At 43.6% G+C, this 24,498-nt stretch overlaps 1 protein-coding gene across 1 annotated transcript in view; it reads right to left on the reverse strand.

Annotated features, from left to right (window-relative positions):
• The window catches only part of DMRT1 (doublesex and mab-3 related transcription factor 1), a 57,944-nt gene extending 34,754 nt beyond the window's left edge, over positions 1 to 23,190 (reverse strand). The window contains exons 1-2 of the mRNA XM_038124705.1: positions 22,906 to 23,190; positions 19,700 to 19,883 (exon numbers count right to left, since the gene is read on the reverse strand). Coding sequence (XP_037980633.1) covers positions 19,700 to 19,883; positions 22,906 to 23,190 — 469 coding nt within the window. The remainder of the gene's footprint in view (positions 1 to 19,699; positions 19,884 to 22,905) is intronic.
• Positions 23,191 to 24,498: the final 1,308 nt, after the last annotated feature.

The raw sequence follows: 24,498 nt of genomic DNA on the forward strand, positions 1-24,498 counted from the left end.
AGGATCTAGCTACAGAATGACTCCTCCCAGCCAGTGTCCTGAAGCTGAGAGGACACCTTCTGAACATGCCTCTAGGAAGGGCACAAAACCACAAAGCAAGAGAAGCTGCAGTGGGCAAAACACCACAGGATACATACCAAGGTGTCCCAGAAACCCACACACTACCTGTGAGCAGTACAGTCCTCAATCCTTGCCAAGCCTTCATACCCAAATTTAGCTCCTGTACCTAGAAAATCACAGAGCAGAACAAGATCCCCACCACTAGCAAAAGAGGAGGAGGAGAAAGGTACTCCTTGTGAATTGCTGCATCCACCCTGGACTGCCTCCAGATCAGGGGAGCTGGCTGCGGTCTCCACAGGCAAGGTCTGCCTCCCTGTCATTTCCTAAAATGGGGATGCTTCTCAGACAATGAGAAGCCATGATTTCCGCACTCCACTGTCAACCAGGGCCTTGCAATATTTGCAAGCATGAAAAATAGAAGGTGCTTGTTGCTACTATTGCACACCCAACCTCTCTCTCATACATGGCATCACTTACACGCCAAGCCATATACAACAAAAAACTGCCACAATCTTATATATACATTTACAAGAGAAAAAAATCAAACATCCAGATCCCTCCATATCTGTAGCTCTGGCTCTGGTTTGCATGTCTGTGACCCTGCCTTGTACCAGTTCTCTGCAAGGAGCTCCTCTTCTCCCCATGATGTTGTCCAACTATTCTGTAGAGAAGAAAACAATATGGTTTAAAGCATATGGATGAACTCCCAAGAGCTACTAGGACGGACATGAAGCAGCATGGGCAACAGGCACATAGGAAATAACGGCCCTAAGAGACATTTCGGGCAGGTCTAGTTTGTTCTGGATCTTTCTCTTGGTGTACCTGTATCTTGGTTACTCACCTGTGGAAGGAATATGGTGGCATACCAGCCTCTCAGAGCCATCCACAGTCCTGTGTATTAGCTGCATATTAGATCAAATCATCAGTTTTACCCATTATTGCTATTTACAATGCAATTGCGTTTCACTTCTTCAGCTATAATGAAAGCTTTCTGCAATCATGGATCATCTCCTTCCAGGTCACTAAATTACACAGTGCCCCCATTCAGTTCTTGCTGCCATTCTGTTGACATCAATGAACTATTTATTAGCAAAGATCGTTTTATGCTTCATGCACCTGATTTTTCTGCGCTGGCCTTGTTTATCTGGAGTATTTCTCAAATTTGCACATAAAACAGAAGTGCCTGCAATGCCACCAAAGACTTTTCAGAGTTTCTTTTTCATTTTTATAATTTTTTAAATTGCCATTATTCTGCTTCTAGGCAAGACCCTTAGATCCTTTTGTCTCTATCTGATAAAATCAGAACTTAGACCACAGACACAGCACAAGCTTTACTCCCCTCCCTAAATTTACCTCCAAATAAAGCTGCATTCCAATTGCTCTGCTTTAAATGTTGCAAAATAGAAGCCAAAAGTAAAATCCTCCAACACATTCCTTGCTGGGATACAGATTTCACATGACAAGAAACACGCAAGGCAGTCACCTGCTGAACTTCTCACAAGGCTGTATTATGCTGCACAAATGCATGATTTCTTCTAAAATCTTTGCAGTGTCTTTCAATTTACAACACATCATTAGAAGGGCTACTACTCCCCATTAAAAATACTAGCACCAGGAAGATGAGGTCTTTTTACACCTGCATGATCTGGATGAGGAGATCAATATTATCCTCAGTCAGTTCACAGACAACACTAAGTCAGGCAGGAGCGCTGATCTGCTGGAGGGCAGGAAGGCTCTGCAGAGGGATCTGGACAGGCTGGATCATGGGCTGAGGCCAGTGGTTCAACAAGGCCCAGTGCTGGGTCCTGCTCTTGGGTCACAACAAGCCCAGGCAGTGCCACAGGCTGGGGCAGAGTGGCTGCAAAGCTGCCCACAGGAAAAGGACGTGGGGGTGCTGCTGACAGCAGCTGAACATGAGCCAGGGTGTGCCCAGGTGGCCAAGAAGGCCAATGGCATCCTGGCCTGTGCCAGCAATAGTGTGGCCAGCAGGAGCAGGGCAGAGATTGTCCCTCTGTACTCAGCACTGGCGAGGCCACACTTTGAGTACTGTATTCAGCTGGGCCCCTCACTCCAAGACACTGAGGAACTGGAGCATGTCCAGAGAAGGACAATGGAGCAGGGGAAGGTTCTGGAACACCTGTCCTATGAGGAGTGACTGGGGTTGTTCAGGCTGGAGTAAAGGAGGCTTCCTTATTGCTCTCTACAACTGCCTGAAAGTAGGTTGTAGCCAGGTGGGGTTTGGACTCTTTTCCCAGGTACAAAGTGGCAAAATGACAGGAGACAGCCTCAAGCTGTGCCAATGAAGGTTCAGGCTGGACATCAGAAAGAACTTTATGGAAAGGGTTTTTAAGCACTGGAATGGGCTGCCAAGGGAGGTGGTAGAACAACCATTCCTGGAGGGTTGATCCTGGAGGGTTGATATCAGGGAATGACTGGATGCGACACCAGGTGCTATGATCAAGTTGACAAGGTGGTGATGGGCCAAAGGCTGGACTCAACGATTTTGACAAGTCTTTTCCAATTGAAATGATTCTGTGATTCTGATTCTCTAATATACAGGAGAGATCAGTCAACCTGGGTGCCAGCAGCTAAAAGGAAGAAGGGGAGAAAGTAACAGCTTTTGTGGCAATTTTTGGAAAGGTCTTATGCACTACACTTCCTAACATGGGACAAGACGGGCTAGGCTGGAACAGAAACCTACCCATAGCTATCCACCAAATCACACAACCATTCCTGATATTCCTGATGCTTCCGTGACATTCCAGCAGCTGTTGGTGCTACAGCTCCCTCCTTAAGAGCAGCAGCGACAATATTCTGCTGCATTAAGGAGGAGGCGGGGAAAAAAAAAGCTTTTGGATCTTTCTCTTTCTATCTTCTATATGCGATTTGGGCTACCATCATTTGGCACCAGCGGTGCAGAAGGTTTGACTTGTCCCGCATTTTCTTTTATGTAGCTGCAGAACTCCCACCAGTGGTTCAGAGTTCAGGGCTGTTAAAACCCACCAGAGGTGTTCTCTGCTTCCTTTCGGCTGTCGCTCCATGCTCCAAGTCTTTACACTACTATCAGCTGCTATCTCCAAAGCTGGTCTGCAGAGCTGGTTCATTCAGCCACTCAGGCACCCATATGCACAAATGCCCAAGCATCAGCAACCTGGGGCATTTTTCCCTTAGAAACCCAGAGTTATGAAATCCATGGTCCTTGTAACATCTCCAGCACACAACCATTCTGAGCCGCAGGGCCACACCACAGAGATGTGCCCCAGCAGATTAACAAAAAATACAAGCAAAGGGAAAGGTAAAATGAAGGGAAATACACATCCAGCTCCTTGAAGAACTAGGACTCCTGTGACACTGCAGGAAATACAGCCAGAAGAGTTATTTTTCCCTAAATCCCACGAGACACCATGCTTCCAAATGTGGAAGGATAGATCTGTAGGAACCAACATCTGTAACTATCTAGCTGGGGTTCCTCCTAGCTGGGGTTGGTGCTTGGCCTATACCTGTAAGGGTAGACTCCTACCTACTGGCTGAACAGCCATGCCTCCAGCCACTCAACCAAGTTTTCATCTCAAGAGAGGCTGTCAACCTGTGACTGTGACTGCTTTCTGCCGGCAAGTAGAGAACACCAAGGTTAAGGAAGCAGCTTTCAGCTGATTTCTTTCTTTCTTCCAAATTCAACACAGCTAAATGGCTCTCCAGGCTAGAAGCAGGTCCTCCCCTGCCTTAGAGCTTGCAGCATTACAACACCTGCACATCAGGGTGAAATTTTTGAGAAGAATTAAGCTCTCAAGAAGGTAACCCCTACTGCACTGTTAAGCTTCCACTCTGCCCCTCCACCTGCACTTAAAAATATGAGATCTGCTGCAGGAGCTGGGCTTATGCCTTGGCTGTCGTCACTCTCTAGATGGAAAAAGTAGGAAGGGCATCTGGGCCTTTCCCTTGCTATTACACACAAATTTAATATTTTGGAAGTTGCAAATACAACATAATCAAAAATGGGACTGAGCCTGTACAAGGAGGTACAGAAAATAGAGTAACAGTAACAAAAAAAAGAAAGCAGTTTAAAGTCTCACTCAGATTTTGGAACACCAAGTCTACTACATAGGGCCATTACAGGCTCTTCATCCATGAGCAACACTTTTGCAGGAAAAACAGTACCTCTTCATGCAGCTGCGCCCTTGGATCTCTTAAGTTCCTTTCTATGTCTTTACTAAGTCCCAGAGAGAACCGATGCTACTTTTTTTGCACTATGTACACAGTGTGAAATATGGCCCACTCTTTCATAGAAGATCAATATGATGCACCATAAATACTGGTATTGATCTTTCAGTGTTGTAGACGACTCTCCGACTCTATGGCATATTAATAGTAGTTAACCAGTAATTCATTTCAGGGTGGCTGGTATTTTCTTTTAAAGAAGGTGAGTACTAGGGGTCAGTTACACATATATGTCTTTTACATTCAGTAACCTATGATGGGCTCCTGCCTTTGCTTAGCAGAGTGCAGTGAAAAACACTGGTCCAGTCTTTAGGTAATGTGAACCAGTCTCAGACCATTTACTTCAATAAAGCTATGGTGATTTACACAAATTACAGATATGCATGGCAAAATCAACGCAGAGGCCAGTATATAGATCATCTGGGAGAAGAAAGGAGAAAGGCCAGGTAATTCACAGGAATCTCCACCATCATCTCTTCCTCATGGATGCAAATGTGTTTTTAAGGTTATATACTGAGAAGTAAAAACACTGAAATCTGAAAGCTGCATAAAAGCATGGAGTATTTTCTATTCCTACTGGTACTGTTAGGGACCAGGTTTACATCTTATTATGTGCTGGCAATGGTAATTTAAGTATGTGTGGGTAAGCCTCTGATTTGGGGTCAAATGACATAGAATCCATACTATTAAACTTTCTTAGCATCTTAGCATGTAAAACAGGGTGGTAGCACCAAAGTGCCTACTGGGAATGGTTACTGAACCACACAGATATCGGGGGGGGGGGGGGGGGGGGGGGGATTATTAGTCATCTTACTTCTACAGATGCACCAGTAAGTAACTGTTTCATCTATCGGGATAGCAGAGCCACATTTCCATGTCTGGGAGCGTGCTGAAGCATGGTTCAATTTAGTCATGTGGCCTTAGAATGGATTAGTCTCCATCTGATTGGGCATTTCAGAAAAGGGATTGGTATCTGCATTGTGGCAATTACGAGAACTTCACTGCCCCCATTTACTGGCATGTATTCTTATATAAACCAATGGTTCACAGTTTTTATTTTTTTATGCCTACAGAGACTCTGCAAATACACAGTTCTGCTGCTGAAAATACAGAACTGTGACTACTCAAGTAACACAGTGACTCAACAAGCAGGTAAGCACTGCCCAAGCAAGTGCAAGCTACTGGTAAGTTTACACTCCCTGCAGTTTTCAATTTGGAGCGACTGCTTTCACCAGTTTTGATACTTCCTGCAACCCAACTTCTGCCTAGGGACAGCTACACCATTAAAACACACCAAAAAAATTGTTCAGTCAGGAAACACCTGCCTTCATACCTCAAAAGAATCTTGTATCTGACAATTTCTCCTTGCTCAGTACATAAAACATTGACACACTCCTATTAGCCGGTTTAGCAATATTAAGTCTTGCAATGCATTAGTTTAGTTCAATTTGTATCTGGCTTTGAGGCTGGACAGTAGCCTTGAACAAGGCCAGTGTGAAATCACTCCCTAACATGATAATCAGAAACTCTGGTACAATGTGTTTCTCCCACCAGACAATCATGACAGAGCTATTTCAGATGTCAAAGAAAGCTGGCACTATTACTTTCTGCTGAGAAACATTGCCTCCGAAGAAACAAAACCCACACGCATGCTCCATCTTTGAGAGGAGTATTTCTATTCTCTTCCCATTAGAAGTTGTGGATTATCTTTGGTTTCAGCATTGAACTTTTAACTTGATATAAAGTTAATGTGCTAGACAATGTTCATTTCAGGCAAGGCTGTGGGGTTGTGTAATTTTCTGCCACCCCCAAAAAAGGCCATTATCTGTAATTACCCATTACCATGCATAATTATTTCTTCTATTCTGGTCTATGGCCCCCAGGACTTCATGATGTTACAGCTCACTGCATTATCTTATCAAATTTGTTAAGGAAGCTTTTTTGACCTTTTGAGCACTTGTCACAGCATATACAAAAGCCGGCAGTAAATTGTCTAAGCATGTACCATGCGATTTATTATTTGTACCTTGCATAGTGATACCGTACATAATATTACACATGACCACCTTCCTTATTCCCACTCCCTGCTTTAGATCAACTAAGAAAAGGAAAGGAAACCCCTCCAGTAACAGAAGGAAGGGAACGGGAAAAGGCTGGAGTCTCTCAGTGGGAATTTAAGAAGCATGACAGCAACAAGCAGCTAAACCGGAACATCAAGCTCTGAAGACAACCCCAGCCACCCTCTTCTCCAGAGCTACCTTTTCTCTTTCTCCTCTTTCTCCACAGAGTCTATTTCATCTTGTTTTCACAGCTTTGTAACCTGCTGATCCCTGCTCTTTCACATGAAGTCCATTTACTGCTCCTTTACTTTGCAGAATACAAACCACCTAATCCCACATTCACAGCTTTGGTTAATGCATTATAGATTCCTGACAGTCAAATTTGGTCCAGTATGACATTCACAGGGATTATCCTTTATGTATACTGATGTGAACGTGCAAAGAACCAGGATTTTGTCTTCATTACTCTCAAAGCTCCCAGAAAAGGACCAGGCAGTGATCAGCATCCCAGCACTACCTCTTTTGGCTAAGAGCTTCACTGCAGTGTAAGTCCATTTACCACGCCCCTCTTCTTCCTAAGGGCACTAGAACTGGAGGTGACAGAGAAGCAGGGCACTCAAGAAAACAGGAGAGATAACGCCCTGTTATCCTGACTTTTACATTCCCCTTAGTTTCCTATTTATCAATATACTCCAGAGAGTGCTTTATCTTAAAACCTCTCGTTTAGGTGTCTGTATGTATAAAACTCTCAACTCACATCCCTATCTGCAAAGACATATTGATGAAATTATGACTTAGGAAACGGTAGTACAAAAAAGAGGTTTTGATGCTTTTGAACTGCGTCGTTAAATAAACAAACTTCCCAGTAATCAGGAAATCTGAAACACTTTTCTATCATGACAAATAGAAGGAAACATTGAGGATCAGGTATTTACTTTGGACTAAAAGTGAACAGTACGAACTGCTGTAGCACAAGGTAAGCAGAATCATGCCTTTCAAATCTGTCAGTGAAAGCCTTCTCCCTTTAAAAGCAGACTGAACCAGGAGACCCTGGATTCCTAAAAGTAACCCTGAATTCAAAGGCTAAGAGGTAGCTACTCAAGGCACTGCTGTGAAGACAAAACGCTTCTCTGTGTTTTTCTAAAGTTTGCAAATCTCTGGCCCTTCACTCTGTGCTGCCTCTCAGGCAGTGGGGAGGTGGAGACCACTCTGCAACCAAGATGAGCCAGCAAACACAAGCAACAAGTAGGGTCCACAGAGCAGAAGGGGAGATCATGCTTGTACCCCTGTCCTGGAACCTGATTTCTGAGATGTAAGGGCTCTTTTACTCTCATTCTCCTATTGAAAGTCAGATCTGCAGCACTCCCAATTGTTTTGTCCAGAAAGTTTTTCAGAAAACTGTGTCTCTTCCTCCCTCCATCAATTGCCAATGTTATGGCAATTGTTACAGCTATGTTGAGCTCAAACATGAAATCTGGTGGTTCTTTTTCCTTTCTGTTCAGACTACCTTCCCAGACAGCCCTGAGTAGGGAGCTGTGCTCCAACACCTGTTAGAGACAGAAAAATATCAAGGAGCAGCCATGTCAGACATGAGGGCTAACAGCAGCTATGTCTCCAGGTTAGGAATAGCCAAAACACCTTACTGACACCACAGTACCTCTCCTACCCAAACCAGAAATATACATAATTCTTCTCAAAGCAGGAATACACACTTAAAACAAACCCCAAAGTGTGTGGTGTAACAATTCTGAGCCTCTTGTATGCCTCTGGCCTCTTCCCTGAAACTGAAGTGTACAACGACCAATCTATTCCACCTCTTTATCACAGCTATGCCTTATCACCTGCCAACTCCTACCATTTGCTTTTCACCTCCTCCCACCACAGCAAGACAAAACAACCAGTCATTGCAGCTTTCCTGCAGTGGGTCTGAAAACTAGGGCTGTATGGACATCATGAAAAATTCCTTGCTATATGCAGCTGCTGGACTGTTGAGTTCAGCCAGCATTATCAGTGAGGAGCTGGCATAATGGCAGCAATGTCTATGGGTACAGGGCATGCTTCTCAAGGGCTACTTGACTGGAAGAATTCAATTGCACTTAGAAGGAATCAGTATTATTTTTTTCTCCCCTCAGGAATAACTCCAGAGTGGTCTTTAAGCAAAATGGCATTTACCTAGTTTCCACTTCTGAAGGGCTGAACCAGTTATAAGTGGGACAGCAGATTTTAACAAGAACAAAACTTCTCAGAAAGAAACACTCTAGGATCAATGTTATGCAAAGGGGACAAAACATTTCAGGGAAAGTTGGGAGACCTGAGAACTAAGGTTATTTCCTATAGGCTTTCCTGAGCCTCATGGTGAATTCACAGGATTTTGCATCCCCAGTGCTGCTGCTGTTCACAACACCAAACTTACCCCATGAAATAACACAGAAAACTTTAACTGGAGCTGGCATAGTCTGGCAAAGGCATAAGCAATCAGAACAATCATACTGGAGATCAAAAAAAGGTTAGCTAAGAAGATCACTAAAGTATAAAATAAACTGCTGACTTTCACTCCAGCATAATTTCTTTGTCTCCTGCCTGAGCTCTTCCAACTTAAAGTACAGGTGTGTGGGTCTAGACCATTGCTACATCCCCACCATTGGCCACAAAAAGAAATACAGGGAACAGTATGAACGGGGAAACAGATTTACTTCCCTTGTCCCCTCTCCTAACCTTACACTGGTTTTGGTTCAGTAATACCCTCCCTTCTGAGATTCATTTTGAGCCCACTTTCTGGTATGTACCATGCTCCCAGGGCAGGAGTCCCACCACCATTAGTTCCATGACATTAATTCCCAACCAGCTTCCCCAACCACATACCTGCCTAGAAGGACTGTGCCAGTTCATCCTCTTTCTTTCACCAGGAACCACTGAAATTCAGCACAGTATCCTGCAGGATCACCAGCTGTGCAGCAACAGTGTTTCTTTGGGATGGACTTAATTTTTCACTTCTAGTTCGGGTTAAAACAGCTTCTGCTTTCATGTGACCATCATCTCACCAAGCCTCCCCGCAGTGCACTTTTGTCTTCTGCAGTGCTTGCCAGTACATGCACCTTTCCATGTACATACCAGCACATCCTGTGATGATGCCAGATTTCCTTGCAAGATACCAATGGGATGATTACAGCAAAGAGCATGTCCCTGTGAGACGCCTCCAGAAACACTATTGTGTTAAAATTCCCCACTGAGACCTACAAACGAATAGGATATTTTCCTTAAAACCATATACAGTAACACATACAATACCAATTTTCTGTCAGTTCATGTTCTTAATCAAGATGCCAGGGGATACAAAAATCAAACGCCTTGTAGGATTTGTGAGTGCATCAGTATGGCACTTCACCAAACAATTTTGTAACTATGTAAGATTACCAACTTGACAGAATTTTTATCCATAAACTTCTGTTAATTCATGCTCTGTGAACATCATTTGACAGCTGCATTTCTCCCCTTCTTGCATATTTCATTTTGCTCTGGATTGTTCCACTATTTTCAAAGAAGTGATGTCAGGCTGATGGATTTGCAGCCACATACCCTAACACACCCACTTTTCTTGAAACACTGGCATGACATTTTTCTTTCAAGATTTAGAAACTTCCTCAGTGTTAAAAGACTTACTGGAAGTCACAGAGTGGGTCAGGTTGAAAGGGATGGTAGGGGAACATCTGGCCCACCCACCCTGCTCAAGCAGGGTCATCCTACATGACATTGTACAGCACTGTGTCCAGGCAGCTCTGGAGTATTTCTAGGAAGGGAGACTTCCCATATCCTCAGCCAAGTTGTTGGTTTTTTTTCTTTTTTCTTCCTAATATTGCATATGAGTTGTTCAGTCCTGCTGATTTCAGTTCCTGTTGGAATGGAATGTCACCATCTCCATATACAGCTATAATACTACATATCTTCTTGTAAAGCAAGGACCAGAAAAAAATTACTGAGCATTTATTCCCATCTTCCATTGTAGAGTTATTATTCCATAATGGGTGAAATTACTGCTACCTCTGTATGTGTGTTTCTAACACAATTAAAAAACCCTTTAAATTTCAAGATTCTTGGTTAATTTTAATCTTCACACGAATCTGTATTTTTAAAAGAAAATGGGATTTGTGTAAAGGAAAAAAAAACCAACAAGGAGAGAGCAATTTCATCCAAAAGACTGCAGCCTGGCATAGTAAATTTCTCAGTCCCACACAGAGCCCCAGTCCAGATCCAGCTAACAGAAGCTGAAATATGCCTGATTTCAGTGGAACTGGAGAAAGAACATTTTGTTCACATTTAGTGTACACTTAATAAAAATGATCTGCTGCAAACATTTAGCATGCAACTTAACAATCCTCCTAATACAGCAGTAGAAATAAAACCTACAGAAAATAATATTTTATTTCCACAATTTATTTAAGCTCCAGGCCTTCAATAAGATATCTATGGCAGCAAATTCAACTTTCAATGTCTCTGTCACTGACTATAGCGGAGTAGTTGATCTTTTCACGTGAGCTGGGGGGTAATGCTTGTTCCTTCTTTTCTTGCACTTTTGGTCATTATAACACAGCTACAGTGACCATATTCAAATCTTAAGTGTAAAAATATATGAATTGGCTTTGGTAAAGAAAATACATTCAAAATCTTTGAATATGGCTTCGACTACGTGAAGGTGGAAGGCACTATTTTAATGCTCCAGCATATGTTTGTCCATACTGAACTGAAACAACAGCATTATTTACAGCATTATTATATCTGGAGTTGTTAGCATGTGTGACAGCTAACAGGATCAGGACCAATAAAATCAGTGCTTCAGAAAATTAAGAGCATGAGAAACAAGAATCCCTTTCAATCCTCAGTATAAAAGCTGGGAGTATGACTACTGTGTGTGCATATCTAGGTATACATGTTATAATTCACCTTGAGATATCCGATTTGAGAAAGAAATTTACAAATAGTTAACTCTTTGTGTTCATGCCACCAAGTCCAACATGCTACTAAAGTGAGTAATGGAGACAAAAGTAAAAACACAATTTTTAGAAAGCAGAGAAAGAAATAAAAAAATTGTAGGAAATTAGGAAAGAAAAACAGATTTCGGGACAATGATGGAAAACAGCCCAGACACCTGCAGGGGCAAAGAAGCAAATTCAGAGGAGGAGAAAGAAACTTGGTGTGGATTAAATCTAAAGGGATTTAAGTCATTAATGAGAGATCAAAGAAAACATTAGAAGGGAGGGAAAGCTTCACAAGTGTCTGAGATAGGAGACCTTGGAGGAAATATGATTAGGTTAAAATCACTATGCCTCACACTAAAAATAATAAAGGGAGTAGGATGATGGTTGGAATTAGTTGAAGCCCATGCTTGGTTATAAGCTATTATCATGACAGAAACCCCAAAGTTTCTACAACAGACCAACTGGAAATAACAGGAGGGCTTTTTAACTCTACCTAATATGTGATGCAAAAACTAAAAGCAGGAGTAGTGAAAAAACACTGCAGACATCCAGCAGACCTGACCGAGAGAACAAGAATCACACAGATTTGCGTAACTTTTGTGCATGATTGCCAGTGTTGCATGGGTGCAACAACATTTGCACTCATAAAACTGACTTCAATGCAAACGCAAACTGACCCCTAATGAGTGGTGCATGACTGACAGAAATGCACAGTGACTGGAACTACAGCGGCTTAGCATCTGCTGAGGTTCAGTTGTATCCATTACTATAGACATCCAAATAACCAAATTGTGGCTTACCCCGTACGCAGTAAAACAGTATGAATAAAGACTGGAGACAGGAAATAAAAAACAAAAAATCAGACATCCAATCACACTGCAAAGGAAGTCAAACTCAGTATTTAACAAACTCTCTGCAAGGTCTTCAAGAAAACACAGGACAGATGTGCATGAACAGTGTTATTTAAGTAAAGGAGCTGTTTACAATCCTGATTAAGACTAGCAGGTACTCAAACTCACAAGAAAGTTTAGTAAAGTTCAATGAAACTTGAGGAATGAGAAGAAGCATATGAAAAGGCATTCCTACAAAAGAAGCCTTCAAAACTGCATTTTAGTTCTCATGTAATTAAGTGACAAATCTACTGTAAATGGAAAATGGTTGAACTGGCTGAAATAGGAAGTTATTTGATAAATTAAGCAAATGAAAGCAGTCTTCAAGGTACAAGAAAGCATATGAAACAAAAGAAGAAGCAAGAAATCACATCAATGCTCAGTTAGGGAAGCGTGCAATACTCCTTCACTCCTCACTTATATCTTTTCTTTAAAACAAAGAGCCCCACACATTCGGATAAGTTATAATAACTGTTTCAAGGACACAGAAAGGAACAAGAGGTTAGCTGCAGATAGTGAATAATGTGCCCATGGATAGTAAATTCTTAGAAATTCCTGGTACATTTTCTGCTTCTGCTCCATTTGTTATCTCAGTGTTCATAGTAACAAATGGAAAGCACAATCTGGCACAGATAACTCTCTAAATCTGAATGCACATATGCAAATGCCAGTGTTACAGAGGAAGAGTTTCCAAGGCAAAAAGAACAATCGGATGTGCTGACCAGCCCTGGTATCTTAGGTGGGAAGAAAATCTGGTGCTAGGACACTATACACGGCAAAGTCTGTCCAGCACACAGCAAACACCACTCAGCAGCTATCTTGCTCTAACCATAGATATCTATCTGGAAACCTCACGTGGTGCGAAAAAACTTGGGGCAGCAAGATGCTGAAAACACAGAAAGCCCTACGGTGAAGTATTTTTTAAAATGGAAAAAAACCTCTAAAAAAAAAAAGTTCTACTGAATATCCTTTTGGGGGAAAAAATCTCTTCCGAAATGTGAAAGAAGGATAGAAGTAACTGCTGAGCCTCCTGTGCTTTGCCTCCATCTCAGAGCTGAGCAGCCTTTCTCTCTCAAAGTAAGGGAGCAGGGGTAGGTCATGACTGGTCTCTGGCACCCTAGCTTCCCTGGCACGCTGAAGAAACCTCTCCCCAGCCCCCGCCTCTGGTGAACACAGCCCTAGACAACGTTTAGAATACCACTTGCACAGAAAAAGAAAAGCAATCTTCTCTGAGGATTTTCCAAATATGTTTATAATTCTATTTGTTTTTACACTTCCAGTGAAGCATCACACAGAAATGAAAGCATGACAGGAAAAATAAAAACTTCTTAATTCAGACACTTTGAGAACTGCTGTTAGTTCTTCCTTGTTTCACCAATACAACCGAAATACCAGGCTTTTGACAAGAGTCAGTGCCTCACTGAATGGATATGTACAGCACTTCAAACATTAGCTCAGTTAAAACAGAGGCACCTACACACATGCGCACATGCAAAGCTGCAGTAACGAATACTGCTTGAAAAGAGGAACAGGAGAAAGAGGAGCAAGCTTTGCAGGAGAACTGGAGAATTGACTGGAAACATCTAATCAGGGATGCAGAACCCTGTAACATTATGATTTATTTAACGGAGTCAAGGAATGGCTAGAGGCAATGAATCATATAAGAGATGACAAAGCTGTAGGAGATTTCCGTCATCTGCTTTAACCTGCACATTGATCAGAGTTTACCCCCATATGAATCACTAGAGATTGTAATCTAACACACTCTTAAACACCTCTCCTGATTACGCTTCACTTACCCCCTTGTCCTTATGCAGGTCACTCCATTGCTAATTGCACTACTCGTTAGGAAAAAAAGTGTCTAGTGTCTAATTTAATTTTGCCTTTTTTAGTTTCAAGCCGTTGCTCCTTGTTATGCTGTCTCAAGCACTGTAAATAATCCCTCCCCCTCCTCCATATTATTACCTCTCAAATATTTATAGACTGTTTATATCCACCCTTAGTCTCCTTTTCTACAAGCAATACATCATTTTTGTCACCCTTCCCTCTATCCTTTCAGATTTATCTATGTCCTTTTATAATGAGATGCTCAGAACTCCTCTACCATTTTCCCCAAGTACAGTGAACACAAAGCAGCAGAGAAGCTGAAATGCCCACCCCTTCTTGTTTCACAACCAACTCCTTCTTACATAACTCTGAGCGAAACACGTTATTTTGATAGGAATTGAAAATTACAAAGCTATGGCCACCACACTGTGGAGTGCCTTGTTAACTGCATACTTTTATAAGTCCAGGATTAAAAAACCCTATTCAGGATAAATTTTATCCTAAATCAAGAGAAGATGGTTCAAAGCTCCTGTAATATTTACTTAGTCCAGCTTGAAAAAGATTTAGTAACTAAGAAAACTACTATACATGCAGACCACTTCCAGCAACTACTTCCCAAGACAATATCTAACTTGTGCTGTAGAAATCATGTCAATCCAAGAGGGGTAAGAAGTTCACAAACTCTTACAAGAGACACATGCAAATGTAATTCTTTTTCTCTCATCTTAACTCCAATGAACTGGAGAAAACCAGATGATGATGATGATGGATTAGTTATTCACAGGTGAAGGACACAAAAATTTCTCTCTTTGCTTGCTGTGACAATCCAGTAAAGACAAGTCATGTTTAACTGTACTCCTCACTTTTTAAGACAGATTTTTTGACTCGGGGAGAAGCCAGGGGAAAGCACCAGGAAGCAATGGAAGGGGGTTGGCAGAACCAGGAGGCAGCCAGCTACTAAAACTGGTAAAGAAGCAGCCATGGGTGCAGCAGGAGAAAATCATCCTTAGAAAGTAGTGAGGAGACCAAGAGAAAAGTGAAGAGCAGGAGGATGGACTGATAACCACTGCAGACCCACCAAGATCTCTGAGGGCATACAGCCTTTATGTCAGTCCTGGCACAGGCAGGCAAAGCAGCTAATGCTGCCTTCTTACTGCTAGCCTTGTTGAGGCTGCTGGCACCTGAACTATCAATCCCCTCCACTACCTGTCAATCCCCACAATGCTAACTCTTTGTTTAAAAAAAATATCTACCATCAAGTATTACTAGGTCAAAAGAGTTGAGATTTCTTTCACAGGCTTGCAAATACTTATCAGTATTGAGGCTGACTGAACTTCAAATTTAAGTATGTTGACTTAATGTCAATGCAAGCAAGTAAAAATTTCAGAGATTCACAGAACAGTCTAGTTTGGAAAGGCTCTTTGGAGACCAGCTGGCTCAAACTTTACTCAATAGAGAGCCAGCTTTCCAGCTGGATGATGTTGCTTGCACACCATCCAGCCAAGTTCTGAGCATCTCCAAAGGAGACTCAGAAGCTCTCTGGATAACCTGTTTTAACCCCCAAGCACTCTCACAGTGTAATTGGCCACAGCAGCTTCCACATGATCAGTTGACTAAAATGAGGCTTCTTTGATGAAACTGAAACTTTGACGGCACATGACACTATACTATAAATACAGTTAAAGAGCTTTCTTTCAAAGAGAAAATTTCTCACTTTTTTTTTAACGAGGCTATGATATTTTTCCATTGTAACAACTAGGTTTTTTTAAAAAATCATCACCTATGCAGCACAACAGCTGCAAGATCTGGCATCAATTTTTGAAATCACAATACAGTGATCAAGAAAGTAAAGGAAGAGGCATGGTAGGGTTTTTGCAGACAGCTAGGGCACTGCAAGTTCAAAGGGATCTCACTGCCATCACACATTAGGCATTCTATTACTGCTGACCCCACTATGGTCTGTATTTATGAGTAGATAAAACCCCTTCTATTTGTCAAAGAGTTTCAAAGTGAAGACAGCAGCTACTTAGAGAAAAAAAGAATACTATTTTGTTTCTGTCAAACATAATAAATGTAACAAAGGGAAATAACAAATACAAGCTTACTATTCACAATTGTTGAAAATGATGTTTGTCAACCAGTGATACCAGGAAGGCACCTGAACACTGCTGTCATCGCAAATACAACAGGGAAACAACCACAACAGAGCACAGGACCAGGAGCTGGCATTTTGCATCACACAGTAGCCCCATCTATACTGGATGCTTCTAAACTGGGCCAACAAGAGTGCAGAGCAGCAGAAAGAAGGGGTGCTTTCCAGCACCTTCCAGTCATCTGGTGATGTGTCCTGCAGCCACTCCACTGGCCGAATGCCAAACATGACCCTTAGTCTGTGACAAGGATCAAATATAATGAAGCAAAGGTGAAATGCATTCTCCTTCATTCAGTATGAGCAGCTTTCTTTTTTTCAGTAAATTATAAGTTTAGTGACCTCATCTGCCTCTCCTCTCTGACCCCATGACTGCTAAATATCAAAATGGCAGAGGCTCTAAATTGACACCAACCAGTGAAGAACACAGATATTATAAAAATGAGAATGTTTGAAAAGCACATTCTACATGCTTCACCATAATCTTTCCTATATTTTGCATATCTGTTAATGTAACAAGATATACCTATCCTACAGAAGGGAGGATAATTACATCAAATGCCCTGGAATAACAACTTTTGCTGCTCTGTACAATTAAATGGCCTTTTCTTTCAGCAATCTACAACTTTTTAAGGGGAAATGCACAGGAATGACAAAGTCAGTCTGTAAGTCACTCTACTAATGTCCTGAGACCATGGTCTGTTCCCTTCCAACTACCTCGCAAATTCCCAGTTTGCTTTTGAGTGGGAACATACACTTCATCCAAAGTAAACATGCCTGACATGGTTAATGTTCAAACACCTATGCTATGACCATGACAATTCATTTTTTCCCTTTTCAAAAACAGTGTGTCACAATGGGATCTGAAAAACTGCCTCTGGTATCCAGGTGTCATACTATTTCTGATCTGCTAATAAAATGGATACAGCAAGCAATGACTCTCTCTCTGGCACTATGTCTGATTTGTGTGACTCCTTCACACATCACATCACTCCTCTGCTGGAAAACAATGCTCCATGTGATGGGAGTCCGAAAGAAGAACTGCCCTCATGAGCCAAAAACCTTAGAGGAGGAATAGAATTACTGCTGTCAAAATCACCTCTTGCCCAATGTAATGTGAATCATACAGGACACACTGTATTCCCAGAAGCCACTGCTTCCCCTGGGGCTTGCAAGGAGCTGCTGACTCCCCTTGGCATGAAGGGTTTCACTTCCCCTGCTTCCTTTAAAAATTACTGTAAGTTCTTGAAAAATCAGCACCTCAGCCTACCAACCTGAGACAATGACACTTGTTCCCATGGGGTCTCTCATTTTGCTTGCCATTTAGGGTAGTAATAAAAATCATAAAACAGCAATACAAGAATCCATCAAGTACCTGGTCCTGAAACAAACCAACATCTAAAGCCAGAACTTACGCCACATGGCAATTTTTCATCTGAAAAATAGATCATTATATGCTAAAAAGAAAAGCATGGGGATGTTTAGGCTATGTTCCTCACCAAAGCACTCAGACACCTGACAAAGCTACTCTATAGATCTGGATAAATGCACAGCACCTTCTCCACCTTCAGAGCAAGCACACAGTCACTGGTATAAAGTCAAATCCATGAGTACTTACACTGCTTTCAGCAGATGAACCTACCAAAACTATTAGGGACGCAACTTCATTTATACAGTGTAGTCACCTCTGAGCTAAGCACAATGTCTGTTGCTACTTAGGTGACCAAAAGCAAAACTATGGACCTGATTTCCTATTCATTCGCAGATGATTTCACTTCTGGTGAACAAGGCTGATGCATTCTTGATTCTTGGATCACATCTTTCTGGAGATGAAGCCGCGTATTTCAAATGTTGTCACTCACAAACAGTTATTTATTTGGACACAAATAATAACAGTTAGTTATTTAGTAAAATGCTTGAGAAACAATGTATATTGCTCAAATTCTGCTGTAAGAAAGATGACTGCTCAGACCAAAAACAGTCAAACAATTCAAAATACTCTATAATTAGGCATTTTTATGTTTTCAAGTACTTTTTCAAGCATGTGAATTGCCTTAAGCCTGTTTGGTCAATGCTTTACATTAAAAGACCATAATTTAATTGAATTAACTAGTAATTACTAAAATGGGATTAATAAACGAAATACTGTAATTTTTAAAACATTAAGATCAAAGCTTATGCCAGTTTTGCCAACAGTAAAATGCTTTCATTCACTGGCTTTTCTGTACAAGCAAGGATCTTCTTGATCTCCTGAGTTACACACAATCTCTATATATTACTGAATATACTACTTTAATCTTTAGCCAGCTTTTTCCATGTCTATAGACAAAGAGTGCAGTAATGCAAATATGAAAGGAGTAACTGCATCAATTCAAAGGTGACACTAACATAATGAAAACAAAAAAGCTAATAAAAAGCTATTTATTGTTTTATTAAGCAGTTCTTTTAAAAGCTTCCCAACAAAATTCCTCTACAATGGTCTGAAACTGCCTGTCTGCACTAGATCCAACAAATCCATCTGACATACTTTTAATGGCCTGCAAAACAGAATAGCGTCACTTGACAGACACACGCATGCATTGTCCTTTTATTAATTAATGCAAGGCATTGCCCACTTTAGAATCACCTTTCTATTTGGCAAGTATATCCACCTGTATTACTGGCATGTGCATAGATTATTAAAAATGAATGAAACTTCAATTTCCTTTTATCTGTATTTGTTTGCTTTTTTTCTGTCTATACACAAGAAATCAATTATACCAGCTCCTTTCTTCTTTCTTCTATATGTTCAATCACTGTATCTGTCAGACATAGTTAGAAAATGGAAAAAGCAATTTGCATATGAAAAAAAAATTTTGCCTAGAGTCTTCACTTGCTTAGCATATTCAGATCCCATCTTTGCCTAGCCATGCTTTCACTGAATCACTGAATATACAGACAAAGACTGTTTCTTGTTGGTTTTTTTTTGGGGTTGTTTCACAAGTGTCAAATGCAATACAGTAATTGTAGTAAAAGAGAAGGACTACATCGCTCTTTCATAGTTCATCACACCATGCCACACAGAACCAATGTGCCACCACACTGAGTTTTCTAAGGCGGGCAGATCTTTGCTGCTGGAGTCAATACTGGCTTCTCTACAGTTCTGGAAACTCTTGAATTTTGAAGAAGCTACACAGGCAGCCAAAACCCACTTACTATGACTGCAGCAGGAGCATATGTTTTGGGGAAAAGGACAAAAGCTTCTGATAATTCTCTACTTGAAATCACACACCCTATTGAATGTTATTACAGCACCAGTCTGTGTAAAAGAAATTTTGATTTTCAAGTAAAAATAATAAAATAAAATACTGAAGACTGGTACTGGATCCTTCCCTTCTGCTAACTGTACCAAAAGTACAATGTTGTTGGGGAGAGGACTCTCCATAACCCTGTCACTGCAAAGAGGGAAGATGTGTCAACAGCGGGAGTCAGCAGTCTTGGCCATGGCCCTCAGCCTTGAGCACTGCTCCCCCAGCACTTTACCTGGTGGTGTACCAGCTGCTGTCATGGCTGTACTTGTGGAGTGCATTGGGCTGCTGCTTTCCAGTGAGAGGCAAGAGTTGCCACCGCTGTTCTTCTTAACAAACGTCTCAGGGACGCTGGGCAGGGGCACTGGGTGGCTGATTCCCAGTTCCTCTTCCTGAGCTTGCTGTCTTCTTAGGGCAACCTAGGAACGAAAGATAAGACAAAGGGTATGCTCTGTGATTTGGAGCACAATTTATACTGGCAGCAATGAACTACTCAGATTCAAAGCTGGTTTTTCACTATTCGTACTATAGAGTAATGCTGATCGTAGAATCACTAAGGCTGGAAAAGACCTCCAAGACCCATTTGAGTCCAGTTTTCAGCCAAACACCATGTCAACTAAACTACATCACTAAATGCCAGGTGCAGTTGTTTCTTCAACACCTCCAGGGATGGTTCCTGGTTTCAGTACTTTACAATTCTTTCTATTTTTCCTGAAGTCAACCCAAACCTCTCCTGGCCCACCTTGAGCCCATTTCCTCTCATCCTGTCCCTACTGGCTACCTGGAAGAAGAGGCCAACCCACAACCTCCTTTCAGGCAGTTGCAGAAGGTGCCTCCTTAGTCCCCTTTTCTCCAGGCTACACAAAGCCAGCTCTCTCAGTGACGCCTCACCTGGCTTACTCTCTAGGCCCTTCACACAATCCAGCCAATGGGAAGAGAAGTATGTCAGCAAAAACTAACTCCATTTTATGTACAAGCACAAATGAACAAACCTATGAAATGCTGGTGACATACACATCTTCCTCCACTGAGGCGAGGTTAACATGTGTTGCAGCTGACTAAACTCCCCCAACACAGCTGCTCTTGGGACAAGCACACTGTGGGAAGCGTAGTCACTACCCTCCTCTCTGTTGATACACAGCTGCTGGGGTTAAGAAGTCAGTCTGCTTGCAGGGTTCTGCTGTGCCTCTTATCAATATAAAGCAGCTTTTCATGAGGGCTTGTACCTGTAATCTGCTGCTCTATCCAGGCCTGCTAGGTTCCCTGCTGGCTCTTTGCTGGAAGTGTGGTCCTTCAAGGAAATTTCAGCATACAGTACAGTGTACAGAGAGAACCATTATGGAAGAAGCACAGCATGATAGGGTACCATCCTGCAAGCATCTCAGACAGCGTCACACACATTGAAGAGTGCTGGGTAAGTCTGGAGAAGCTGGAGCTTCCCATTTCTTTCCAAATACTCACAATGTTCCTAAGCCTAACTGGCACTGGCCAAGCCTATAGGCACTACACAGTCTGGACATGGGTGCAAACAAGCCATATTCATTGCTTGAAGACAGTCCTTTCTTCCTCATCCACACTAGCAGATCAATTTAACACCCATGCCATATGTGTCTGGTGAGTATATATGACACTGCTACAGCTACAAACCCTGCTACTTGTGAGGTGACTGATTTGCATCTTTACTTGAACCTCGGAAATTTGTTCCAGTTTACAGACTGGGATCACGGGCATTTCTTGCTGGAAATTCTCCTGGGTATCTGGGACAGGACTTCCCTACATTTTCATGTTCAACAGCCACACTTTTTCCTAATACAGATTTATCATTCTATTAGTTAGTATTAGCCCTTGCAATAAGAAACATCCCGTACAGAAGATGCAGACTTGCAAACACCACTGTAATTTCAACTTCACAAGCCAGTAACCTTGACCTGTAAAATTCCACCAGCATCAAGGGGCTTACTGCAGAAATATATCAAAAGGGGGAAAGACAGACTTTCAATGTGTAACTCCTACACAGATAAGGTTTAGCTAGGGAGGCTTTCAAAGCTACTTTCAAACGCTAGGCAGGGAAGAGAATACCCCCAGGAGGACCATCACCGGGGCTTGCTAGCAGGAGGCACCCACTGCCTGACAGAAGCAGCTGAGCTGCAAGATTCTGTGCCAACGGGGACACTTTTCACTTCACTTTGTGCTCCCTTCCCCGAGGCAGACAGCAAAGCGATTCACGTTTATTTTTCCAAGGTTCACACCACGCAGACAAAGGGCACGTAACTTGGGCATAACAACAATTTCCATACTACCAACACGGAGGAATTGTTTAAGTGAACGAAAACTTACTCCCATTGTGTTCTGAGGACGTTTTATACACCTGCACTGCATAACAAACTTTTTTCTAAAAAGCAGGGATTTAATCTAGAGCTACTCAGGTTTTTAAAATCTGTCAGCCAGACACACATTCTATCCGGGATCACGAAGCTCTGAGCAGACAGCAATTGCAAACTGATGGGTGGGTCTGGTATCACCATGATGTACCTTTTCACTCGCACCAGGAGCCTCAAAGCCCTGTCAATTATTTGCTGGCAGGTGATCGTTTGCACTAACGAGGACGTAAAATGCCCCTCGCTGAGCGCCAGTACTCCAGCAACCGCTCCAGCACACGCCCAGGACCCCCCTTAGTAAAGTTTGCAAGATAAAGATCACAAGGGTTTGCAGAGCCCTGTATTTACACCGCCAGAGTTGTGACTCCAGCGAGACGACCCAACGAAAACGTTATTCCGACCCTGAACTGGATACCGTTTGTTTTCTGAGCACTCAGAATACTGACCCCTCGTTGAGATTTAAGATGACCCACCTACACAGCTATGTGAGGAACTGCTACACACAAAATTTCAAACAACGCCGTTAAAAAAATTCCCCCAAAAAGTTAGAAATGAGCTCAACTGAAGCTACCAGCATCAGGAAACGCAGTTTACACCGAGTCTGAAACCACCACCGCAAAATATTCTCGATAAGCCATTTGTTGGCTAGATTATTCGTTTTCTAGTTAAAAGCAAGCGGGAAAACGGCCACTGACGGTAACTTAGGTCCTGCTCCATGCAGGTTCTACAGCCCCTCGGGAGCTGTCCACAGGGCCGGACGGCATCCGGCCCGGGGGAGCGGCGCTCGGCCGTGCCCGGCAGGTGCAGCTGACCGCTCACCGCTGCCGCTCGCCCCGGCTGCAGTCCTCCGCGCCTTTGGGGCATCTCCCATTTTTTATGGAAAAAATTAAATAACTTGAGAGAAATGCAGCGACAAGTCCCACTAACACAGGAAGACAGGGGCGTATCTCCTGGCTCCCGTCCGGGGCGAGGCTACCCGTGGCTACTGTCTCGCAGCGCACCGCATGCCGGCGCGGCCGCTCGGCCCCGGGCGCGGAGCACACCCCGCTCGGACACAGCTCACCTGCGCTGCCATGACGCGCTGCCGCTCGGCGATTAGGCTGCACTTGTTGCACTGGCAGTCCCGCCACATGCAGAAGCGCTTGTGCCCCTTCAGCGGCGAGGAGTAGCCGTGGTTGCGGCAGCGGGCACACTTGGGCAGTCGCGGCCGCTTCTTCCCCGCCGCAGCGGCGCCCCTGTCCGCCGGGGCGGTCGCCATGGGGGCCGCCGCCTTCCCGAAGCTGTTCGCCTTGTCCCCCGCGCCCGCGACGTCCGGGGGCTTGCTGAAGGCCGGGGTGTCACTGGGCATCGCGGCAGGCGAGGGGCAGCTAGGAGAGCAGTCTGCGCGCTTCTGCCCCGTCCCGTCCCGCCACCCCGCGCGTTTTGGCGGGCAGCACCAGGCGGGCGTCGCCCCTCCTGCCGCGCCTCCCCCACTCCTGCTCCGGGGGGTCCGTGGCCGCGAAATCCTTGCTATCCCGAGGGAGCGGCCACCCTTCCCTTCGCGCTCCTCCCTCCCCCACCAGGCCGGCCTGCGGCGGGAAAGGCGGGCCCCGTCCAGGCCGGTCCTCGTCGGATGCACGTCGCGGGCCCGGGGCGGCCTGACGGCCGGAGGTGCTACGGGGCTCGGCTCAGTCGCGCTGCCCGCAGGTCCCGCACGACAGGATGCCTAGGCCCCCGGTCGGGGGCTGCTCCGCGGCCGTCCTGCGGCCTCCGCCCACCCTCCGTGGTCCGCAGCGGCCAGCGCAGGCCGTGTCCATGCTGGTGATGCTGGACGAGGTCTGCGACAGCACGGCGGAATAGATCCGGAGAGGCCTTATTTAAGCCCAGGGATCCCCTGGGTTGGGTAGGTCAGGTTTGGGCAGGCGATCAACATGGCCTGGCCCAGGGAGAGGAGTGACGCCAGAATAAAACAGCCCAGTTGCCGCAGCTCAGCTGCTCTGTCGTGGGGCTGCTGGCGTCTTGCTGGACTCCATCCTCCCTTAACGCGTTACCTCGCACTCGTTTCACGCAATGTGTATAAAGACACCTTGATCAGTATCTCTGTGGGCAGGTGATAACCAGCAGGTACAAGGGCAAGTGAGAGCACAGTCATAATTCGGTAGCCTCTGGAGCTGGTGTGGGTGACAGAGTGGCTGAACTCTGCAGGGGAAGACAAGCAAAGATGCTTTTTTTCTTCTTTACATAGGCCGCCCTTCCAACTTGGCACAATGTGATTTATAAACGCATGCAGCTCTACAGATATTATTTACAGTATTAATATTTCCTCTGTTACACCTTTAAATCTTTCTGGGCTCAGCTTTAGATGATGCTATCTTCATGCTGAAATGAAACTATTAAATTACATCTCAATCTAAGATGAATGACAACTGTCAAATGAGTGACTCAACAGAGATGAAGCAGAAAGCATCTGAGATTATGTGAGGCTGATTTATAAAGATTGCATAAAGATTTCTATAACCTCAGCTTCATGACTCAGCATATCATATGGCAGTAAGTTACAGTAGGTAGAAATTTATTTCTGCTAGAAGAAGCCAAGAAAGGCATCTCTCTCTTTGTGATCAGCTAACTCCAAGCTAATTCTGCTCAGACTGAGCCTCCATGCTGGAAACAGTGAGTG

This window comes from Motacilla alba, chromosome Z (genome assembly GCF_015832195.1).
Source record: "Motacilla alba alba isolate MOTALB_02 chromosome Z, Motacilla_alba_V1.0_pri, whole genome shotgun sequence".
In the NCBI taxonomy this organism is placed as follows: Eukaryota; Metazoa; Chordata; class Aves; order Passeriformes; family Motacillidae; genus Motacilla; species Motacilla alba.